The 10457-nt window shown below is 44.6% G+C and overlaps 1 protein-coding gene across 1 annotated transcript in view; it reads left to right on the top strand.

Annotated features, from left to right (window-relative positions):
• Positions 1-908: 908 nt before the first annotated feature.
• Positions 909-10457, top strand: part of arhgef25b (Rho guanine nucleotide exchange factor (GEF) 25b) — a 44677-nt gene continuing 35128 nt past the window's right edge. The window contains exon 1 of the mRNA XM_024427316.2: positions 909-1347. Coding sequence (XP_024283084.1) covers positions 1254-1347 — 94 coding nt within the window. The 5' untranslated portion in view covers positions 909-1253. The remainder of the gene's footprint in view (positions 1348-10457) is intronic.

Raw genomic sequence — 10457 nt, 5'->3', positions numbered from 1 at the left:
TGTATGTGCGTGTGCATTTTGAATGTGTGTTGCTGAACGCTGTTGATATGCACGTGTTTACATAAACAAATGAGCCTCAAAGATATCGTCCTGGAGTAAACATTTGATATACACCCAGTTCTGTATTGACCAGTTTCATTCCTTATACTCCAATCAAACATTTAGGCAAAGATATATGCACTTACATGGAGACCTTAATGACACTACCAGGAATAAAGGAGAACAGAAAGTAAACAGCAAACAGGTATACCATAAGGTCAATTATCAGTGAGTATTATAAACATACACTTTCCCACAAAAAATCCATAGGAAGAAAAAGAGAGGCAGGGTTGCCAGGATAATGTCCGGGTGAGAGATGCAAACACCGGTGGTGCGTTTCAGTTGAGGATTTACCATGGTGTTTTACCCAGAAGACTCAAACTTTTCTGTTTCCATCTACTCAGACCTGCAGCCATGTCTCACTGGGGCATGGCTCCGGGTGAACCTGCCCTGACAAGGGGCCAAGCCCAGGCCGTGGGTACTTTTCAGCCTCAATTTACCAACAATGGCTAACTCTGAACTTTAACACCTTCTTGAAAAGCAACTGTCTTGAATGATGCAGAAGGTGTTGATTCTGCTCGCCCCAAGTCTTAGTGTCACAGTCCTGATGGAAACACAACTACACTAGAGCTGACATTAACATAAACATTGGTGACAGACTGGTGTGGGGGTAAGTGTCATTGGAAAAGCACCGTGAGTAAATGAGAATGAAGGCTCAGGCTGGTGTGGTGAGGGAAAATAGGAAGGAGAAAAAAGGTAGAAAAAAATACGAAGAGGAGGGAACTACATGCTGGAATAGCCAGCGAGCAGAGCTGTAGACTCCACCCCCCCCTGCCTCCCCCTATCTCTCTATTTCTATCTCTCTCTCTGTTCCACACACACAGAATGCTAGCCCACTATCTGACCACAGAGTGAGCTCAGTGAATTGTGGAAAGCATATTGTTTCTCCAAATCTCTCCCTCTCTCTTTCACTCTTCCACATGGGATCCTAAAAGACTGGACTATTTCTTCTTTGGATATCCTCCTCCTGCTTTGGGATTTAACTGAGAGTAGAGCAAGCTTTCTTTCTTTTTCTTTCCTGAATTTTTTTATCTTCTGGGGATTACCACAGAAATACCTCCTGTGTGCGTTTGAGCGTGAGTGTGTGTGAGTGTGTGTGTGTCCTGTGCCATGCCCACCCCTGGTCGCTTTGGGACTAACGGCAGTGGATCAGCATGAAGGGGGGTCACCATCAGCGGGGGTGCGGGTGTCAGCACCTGTTCCGAAAAGTACTGGCTAAGTGTGGCTGCTGCTACGCCCGAGTTCGAGGTTGGTACATCTCTGCCTTATGTCCGTCATTTTCACCCAGCTACCTCTCTTCGCTTTACTGGTCTCAGATGAGATGGGAGTTTAGTTTGCTTTCTCAGTTATACTGTAGGTCAGATGGTCTGTGCAGTTGTGAAGTCTGTGTTTTTTGCTTCTGTAAATTTACACATGTTTGTCCGAGATGGTTTGAGATCAGATGATGAGAGAGAATCAGCAGTGCTCCATCGATTGTTGGTTGATATTCAATCTGTTTTTAGGTCAGATAATACTAGCAAATGGGCACCATTAAGTATAGCCTATACTCTTCTTCACTGTCCAAATCTGTTGTTCTGAGATCAGATATTGAGACTGAGACACTGCTACAGCTATAGGCTGAGAGAATTGATCCTTTTTATTGGGGTATTATGACTCATACTATGGTACTCTATTGGAATGAATGACAGTAGAGGCATAATCCTGATTTTACTTATGCAGGAAAATAAAACAAAGGCGTGTGATGTATCAGAAATTGTGTAATAGAATATTTTTGTCAACCTAAAATATTGTCATATAATCATAAATACAGTTTATATGCATTTTATACAAATGTTCCGTATAAATAGCTTCTAAAATATATGTAAACTGACCATAAATGTTTACATTTTTGTTTTCTTGAAAAGCTGAGAGTGCTGTTATATGATACAATATCAGTACTTGTTGTATTTACAACTTGTCCTAACATCTACTGATTTCAGCCAGTGTATAGCTGTGGATTCACTGCATTGTTTGAATGGAATGTTGACATATTGGCAATTCATTTGAAACATTTATGGAATCCTTCCTCTAAAACTGTCTGGCTAGCTAGCTAACAAACATATAGTGCAGATAAATTCTTCAAATTCATTATTCTACACAATATCTTACCACAGAAATGGCAACGATGGTTGACCAACTCCCTGACCAAAATGGCTGACCTTTATTCCATCATAAGAAGGTTCACCCAATTCTCGTATTCTAAGTCCTAATTCTACGGGGGCGACCTCTAGGAGGTGTGTGGTACGTCAGTGTCTCTATCTTTCTCTCACTCTTTCCTTTTATTTTTTTTGTCAGTCTGTCTGTCCTTCTCCCTCTTACCTCCTCATTCCTTTCCACTCTTCTCTCTTGTTCTCTTGGGGGAGAGACAGCTGACGATAATTGATGGTGATGTTTTGCTGAGACTCCAACTCCTCCAGAGGAAATTAAATGAAATGTCTTTGGGCCCTGGTTGTGTTCACTCTGCTCTGGGGTTTGCAGCAGACACATTGCTAGTCTCATGCGAACACGGGAAGCTGTGCAGAATGTGAAAATGTATCATGCCACACATCTAGTTAGAGAGACTATCAGTTATATAAAGTTAGAACAGTGACATAATTATTGTATTATCAGTAATATAGAGTTCAAACAAAAACAGTAACTATACAGCGCCTTCGGAAACTCTTCAGACCCCTTGACTTTTTCCACATTTACGTTACAGCCTCATTCAAACATCTCATCAATCTACACACAATACCCCAAACAGATTTGTAGAATTTTTTTCTAATTTATTACAAATGAAAAACGTGAAATATCGCATTTGCAAAAGTATTCAGAACCTTTACGCAATACTTTGTTGAAGCACATACGGCAGTGATTACAGCATCGAGTCGTCTTGGGTATGATGCTACAAGCTTAGCACACCTGTATTTGGGGAGTTTCTCCCATTCTTCTCTGCAGATTCTCTAGTTCTGTCAGGTTAGATGGGTGCATCGCTGCACAGATATTTTCATATCTCTCCAGAGATGATCGATTGGGTTCAAGTCTGGGCTCTGGCTGGGCCACTCAAGGACATTCACAGACTTGTCCTGAAGCCACTCCTGCGTTGTATTGGCTGTGTGCTTAGGGTCGTTGTGCTGTTGAAAGGTGAACCTTCACCCTAGTCTGAGGTCCTGAGCACTCTGGAGCACATTTTCATCAAGGACCTCTCTGTACTTTTCTCCATTAATCTTTGCCTCGATCCTGACTACTCTCCCAGTCCCTGCCACTGAAAAACCTCCCACAGCACGATGCTGCCATGGTGCCAGGTTTCCTCCAGACGTGACACTTGGCATTCAGAAGTTATGCTTGGCATTCAGGCCAAAGAGTTCAGACCAGACAATATTGTTTCTCATGGTCTGAGAGTCTTTAGGTGTCTTTTGGCAAACAACAAGCTGGCTGTCATGTGCCTTTTACTGAGGAGTGGCTTCTGTCTGTCATAAAGGCCTGATTGGTGGAGTGCTGCAGAGATTGTTGTCCTTCTGGAAGTTTCTCCCATCTCTACAGAGGAACTCTGGAGCTCTGTCAGAGTGATGACCGAGTTCTTGGTCACCTCCCTGACCAAGGCCCTTCTCCCTCGATTGCTCAGTTTGGCTGGGAGGCCAGCTCTAGGAAGAGTTTTGGTGTTTCCAAACTTCTTCCATTTAAGAATGATGGAGGCCACTATGTTCTTGGGGATCTTAAATTCTGCAGAAATGTTTTGGTACCCTTCCCCAGATCTGTGCCTCGACACAATCGTGTCTCGGCAATCTACGAACAATTCCTTTGACCTCATGGCTTGGTTTTTGCTCTGACATGCACTGTCAACTGTGAGACCTTATATAGACAGGTGTGTGCCTTTCCAAATGATGTCCAATCAATTGAATTTACCACAGGTGACTCCAATCAAGTTGTAGAAACATCTCAAGGATAATCAACAGAAACAGGATGCACCTGAGATCAATTTTGAGTCTCATAGCAAGGGTCTGAATAATTAAGTAAATAAAGTATTTCTGTTTATTACATTTAATACATTTGAAAACATTTCTAGAAAGCTGTTTTCGCTTTGTCATTTTGGGGTATTGTGTGTAGATTGCTCAAGATTTTTTTATTTAAAAAATATATATTTTAGAATAAGGCTGTAACGTAATGAAATGTGAAAAAAGTCAAGGAGTCTGAATACTTTCTGAAGGCACTGTATACAGTACTATTGGGTTTAAAATGGGTTGGGTTGCAAAATGTACATAGACACTGACTCTCTGCTCAGTGAAGTAGGTTTGACATAGACACTGTGACTCTTTGCTCAGTGATGTAGGGGTGCAATAGACACTGTTACTCTTTGCTGAGTAATGTAGGGTTTTCATAGACACTGTGACTCTTTGCTCAGTGATGTAGGGTTGACATAGACACTGTGACCCTTTGCTCAGTGATGTAGGGTTTTCATAGACACTGTGACTCTTTTCTCAGTGGTGTAGGGTTGACATAGACACTGTGACCCTTTGCTCAGTGATGTAGTGTTTACATAGACACTATGACCCTTTGCTCAGTGATGTAGGGTTGACATAGACACTGTGACCCTTTGCTCAGTGATGCAGGGTTTACATAGACACTGTGACCCTTTGCTCAGTGATGCAGGGTTTACATAGACACTGTGACCCTTTGCTCAGTGATGCAGGGTTTACGTAGACACTGTGACCCTTTGCTCAGTGATGCAGGGTTTACGTAGACACTGTGACCCTTTGCTCAGTGATGCAGGGTTTACATAGACACTGTGACCCTTTGCTCAGTGATGCAGGGTTTACATAGACACTGTGACCCTTTGCTCAGTGATGCAGGGTTTACAGGGTTTACATAGACACTGTGACCCTTTGCTCAGTGATGCAGGGTTTACATAGACACTGATGCCCTTTGCTCAGTGATGCAGGGTTTACATAGACACTGTGACCCTTTGCTCAGTGATGCAGGGTTTACATAGACACTGTGACCCTTTGTTCAGTGATGCAGGGTTTACATAGACACTGTGACCCTTTGTTCAGTGATGCAGGGTTTACATAGACACTGTGACCCTTTGTTCAGTGATGTAGGGTTTACATAGACACTGTGACCCTTTGCTCAGTGATGCAGGGTTTACATAGACACTGTGACCCTTTGCTCAGTGATGCAGGGTTTACATAGACACTGTGACCCTTTGCTCAGTGATGCAGGGTTTACGTAGACACTGTGACCCTTTGCTCAGTGATGCAGGGTTTACATAGACACTGTGACCCTTTGCTCAGTGATGCAGGGTTTACATAGACACTGTGACCCTTTGCTCAGTGATGCAGGGTTTACATATATCCCGAGAGAGTCAGCGATACACTCACATCTGGAAATCTGCAGTGTCTCGGAATGTGCTGCTTTCGGATCATTGGATCATGGAAACGCTGGAGTCACTGAGTCACTCTGCCGAACATTCCTTTCCCCCAAAAAGCTAGGCTTAAGCAACCCCCTGACCCCCCCAATACACACACAAACTCTGAACAGCTACCCCCCCAAAAAAAAAAAAAAACCTGTTTCCAACAACTGAAAGGGGATTTATGGAGCGCTGGGGTGAAGAAATGTTATGTTCATTATCGTCTGTTCACAGAAGCACAGAGCTGATGACTGCTGGATAGAAAAGTGCTGCTGTACTCTAACTGTGGGGCTACAGGTGCTGTATGGTAACTGTCCAGTTCTGTGGCACATATGGGGCGGCAGGGTATCCTTGTGGTTAGAGCGTTGGACTAGTAACCGGAAGGTTGCAAGTTCAAACCCTGAGCTGACAAAGCACAAATCTGTCATTCCTGAACAGGCAGTTAACCCACTGTTCCTAGGCTGCCATTGAAAAATAAGAATTTGTTCTTAACTGACTTGCCGAGTTAAATTAAGGTCAAATAAATAAATACGTTTTCACATCAGAGAGTTGGTTGACAGGTGCAGATAACATAATTGATTGCTGACCACTGTGGTCTATTAGTATGCTGTAGACATTACTACTGTTTATGTAGAACATAGACCATTGTCTAAAAATTGTGGTATTTGACCATTGTGATACTCTCTCCTCTTTTTCCCCCCCCTTTTTCTCCCCAATTTTGTGGTATCCAATTGTTGGTAGTTACTGTCTAGTCTCATCGCTACAACTCCTGTACGGGCTTGGGAGAGACGAAGGTCGAGAGCCATGCGTCCTCTGAAACACAACCCAACCAAGCCGCACTGCTTCTTAACACAGCGCGCATCCAACCCAGAAGCCAGCCGCATCAATGTGTCGGAGGAAACACCGTACACCTAGCGACCTAAAAATGGTCAAATACTCCAGCCACCCTAGCCATAGACTGTTCTCTGCTTCCGCACAACAAGCTTTACCGGAGCGCCAAGGCTAGGTCCAAGAGGCTTCTAAACAGCTTCTACCCCAGCTTCTTCCTTCACTGTAAGATCTACACCTGTTGTATTCGGCGCATGTGACTAATACAAGACTAATACAATTTGATTAGATTTGATTTTGATAATGAGAGGGAGAGCGAGAGAGCGAGAGAGAGAGATAGGGAGTTGAGGGGACAAACACACACCGGGGGGTTATGAAGGGAATCAAGGTCTAGAAACAACAGAAACACACAGAGAAAGAGAAAAGTAGGAGGTGGAAAGAAATGAAAAGTAGAAGGCCTAACTGGCTCTAACCACTTTTCTCCCCTCATGTGTCCTAAGAGTGGAGGATGGAAAGCCAGATGAGAGAGTCGAAAGACAGAGGAGAGAGAGAGGAAAGACAAAGGAAAGAGAGAGAGTAAAGACAGAGGAGAGAGAGAGTAAAGACAGAGGAGAGAGTAAAGACAGAGGAGAGAGAGAGAGAGTAAAGACAGAGGAGAGAGAGAGTAAAGACAGAGGAGAGAGAGAGAGTAAAGACAGAGGAGAGACCGAGGAAAGACAGAGGAGAGAGTAAAGACAGAGGAGAGAGAGAGTAAAGACAGAGGAGAGAGAGAGTAAAGACAGAGGAGAGAGAGAGAGTAAAGACAGAGGAGAGAGCGAGGAAAGACAGAGGAGAGAGAGAGAGAGTAAAGACAGAGGAGAGAGAGAGGAAAGACAGAGGAGAGAGAGAGTAAAGACAGAGGAGAGAGCGACAGAGACAGAGGAGAGAGAGAGAGTAAAGACAGAGGAGAGAGAGAGTAAAGACAGAGGAGAGAGTGAGGAAAGACAGAGGAGAGAGAGAGAGAGTAAAGACAGAGGAGAGAGAGAGTAAAGACAGAGGAGAGAGAGAGAGTAAAGACAGAGGAGAGAGCGAGGAAAGACAGAGGAGAGAGAGAGAGTAAAGACAGAGGAGAGAGAGAGAGTAAAGACAGAGGAGAGAGAGAGTGGAAAGACAGAGATAAATGACAGGCACTGTACCTGGCCCACCACAGGAGTCGCTAGTGACAAGGATATCCCTACCGGCCAAACCCCTCCCGGTCACGGCCGGCTGCAACAGAGCCTGGGCTCGAACCCAGAGTTTCTGGTGGCCTTAGACCACTGCACCACCCGGGAGGCCTGTACTCTCTCCTCTTTTTGACTAGAGGTCCTCTCAGTTCCTCAAAGCTCTGTCTTTGGCACAATTTAGCAGTGCTGTGAGCCTGCCCTGGCACAGAAGCTGTACAGGAGAGCTCTCCTCTCCATGAGTTAGGGATGTCAGAGAGCTCCCTCCCTGCCAAAATATTTGTACTCTTGTAATCACGACTGTGTGTATGTGTGTGTGGGTTTGTTTAAGTGTGTGTACATGTTGAAGTGTGTTTGTACAGTGTAGAGATAATCTCCTCTCTCTTTCTGCCGACCCTGTTTTGATTCATTTCCTAATTTACCAAAGGCTAAATATAAAGATACTGAGGCTTGAGGCCTGTTTGAATGACAGATCTGCTGCCTGGCTGACTGAGGATTACATCCTCTATCCATCCTGCACACATCCTCAAATGCGAGCCAACACACACACACACAAACACACATACGAACATTCACGCAGATTGTCAACCGAACAACCTATTTGTGGAGCATGTTAACCTTTTAGCATGTCAGTGTAGATAAGACCTACATACCTTATCAACAGCCAAACAGCCAAACTATATAGTGCACTATATTTGACCAGGGCCCATAGGAATAGGGTTGCTTTTGGGACATGGACCTAGTTTTATTCATCAAAGTGCAGTGATGTACCATAGCAATAACTGCTCTGTGCTGTAGTGCAGTAGAGCTGATATACCAGGAGAAGATGGAGACTCCAGAATATCATGCTGTTATAATCTGACTTCTGACTGGGACCATCCACATCAACAAGATAATACTGATCAACCAGAGAGCTTAATGCCCACTGGTTGTGTGTCTGTATGTGTGTCTGTCTGTGTGTGTTTGTGTGTGTGTGTGTTCGTGGGTGTGCCTGTGTGTGTCACATCTCCCAGTGTGGTTGTAAGTATATGTGCAAGTGTCTGTCTGCCTTTCCTCTTTTTCTGTGACAGTGTTTGGTTTGCACAGAGTGGTGTGTGCGCGCGGGGGAGTCAGTACTGTGCCGGGACAGATTACCACTCTCTCCCTCTGTCTGTCCCTGTTTCTCTCTCCCCCCCTCTTAAATCCTCTGTTGTTCCAGTTGCTCAGGCAGTGATTAAAGTGCAGTTCTATCCATGCTGCAGAGACAAAGTAGATGTGTGAAATGGGTAAACTAGGAAAGCATTATGTTAGGATGGCACTCTTACTATGCTGCCTTTCTCTCACTCATTCCACCTTGTTGTCTTTCAAAGCAAGTGACAGCATATCTCTTACACCCAGTGTCTCTTTGGTCCTGGCCACTGCACCATATACACACACACGCACGCACGCACGCACGCACGCACACGCACGCATGCACGCACGCACGCACACACGCACGCACGCACGCACGCACGCACGCACACACACACACACACACACACACACACACACACACACACACACACACACACACATGCACATTCACACAGCATAGACTAAGCCATGATGATGATCTCAGTGTATTTTCAACCATCATTCCTCTTGGAAGATCTATCTTTCTCTACAGTAATTGTCATGTAGCCTGTCAGACAGTGACAAAGTGTTCCTGTTAATGTGACAGTGATAATTGGTGTTTTAAAAGAAACTGAGTGAGGTCACCATCACCATGGTGGTTTGATGCTCTGTTATACTGAGAGAGAGAGAGAGATCATTACAACACTGTATATAGACATAATATGACATTTGAAATGTATTATTTTGGAACTTTTGTGAGTGTAATGTTTACTGTTGTTACTTTTGTGTTGTTTATTTCACTTGCTTCGGCAATGTAAAAATGTTCCCATGCCAATAAAGCCCCTTAAATTGAAATTGAATTGAACCCCTGTCTCTCTCTGTCCACTGTTTGTGTGTGTGTGCTCTTTATTGTCACTGCCGGGTGTAAGTGTCTGACTGTCTCCCTATGGAGCTTTCTGTCCCCCGTTCTACTCTCTCTCCTCTCTCTTTCCTCTGTCTTTCCTCTCTCTCTCCTCTGTCTTTCCTCTCTCTCTCCTCTGTCTTTCCTCTCTCTCTCTCCTCTGTCTTTCCTCTCTCTCTCTCCTCTGTCTTTCCTCTCTCTCTCCTCTGTCTTTACTTTCCTCTCTCTCTCTCCTCTGTCTTTCCTCTGTCTTTCCTCTCTCTCTCTCTGTCTTCCTCTCTCTTTCTCTCTCTCTGTCTTTTTCTCTCTCTCTCCTCTGTCTTTCCTCTCTCTCTCTCTCCTCTGTCTTTCCTCTCTCTCCTCTCTCTCTCTCTCCTCTGTCTTTCCTCTCTCTCTCTCCTCTGTCTTTCCTCTCTCTCCTCTCCTCTGTCTTTACTCTCTCTCTCCTCTGTCTTTCCTCTCTCTCTCTCCTGTGTCTTTCCACTCTCTCTCTCTCCTCTGTCTTTCCTCTGTCTTTCTCTCCTCTCTCTCTGTCTTTCCTCTCTCTCTCTCTCTTTCCTCTCTCTCTCTCCTCTGTCTTTCCTCTCTCTCTCCTCTGTCTTTCCTCTGTCTCTCTGTCTTTCATCTCTGTCTTTCCTCTGTCTTTCCTCTGTCTTTCCTCTCTCTCTCCTGTCTTTCCTCTCTCTCTCTCCTCTGTCTTTCCTCTCCTCTGTCTTTCTCCTCTGTCTTTCCTCTCTCTCTCTCTCCTCTGTCTTTCCTCTGTCTTTTTCCTCTTTCCTCTCTCTCTCTCTCTGTCTTTCCTCTCTCTCTCTCTCTGTCTTTACTCTCTCTCTCTCCTCTGTCTTTCCTCTCTCTCTCTCTGTCTTTACTCTCTCTCCTGTGTCTTTCCACTCTCTCTCCTCTGTCTTTACTC

The sequence above is a fragment of the Oncorhynchus tshawytscha genome, linkage group LG07, assembly GCF_018296145.1.
Source record: "Oncorhynchus tshawytscha isolate Ot180627B linkage group LG07, Otsh_v2.0, whole genome shotgun sequence".
NCBI classification, from domain to species: Eukaryota; Metazoa; Chordata; class Actinopteri; order Salmoniformes; family Salmonidae; genus Oncorhynchus; species Oncorhynchus tshawytscha.
The sequence above is the reverse complement of the archived record's forward strand: the minus strand, read 5'-3'. Positions and strand labels throughout refer to the sequence as shown.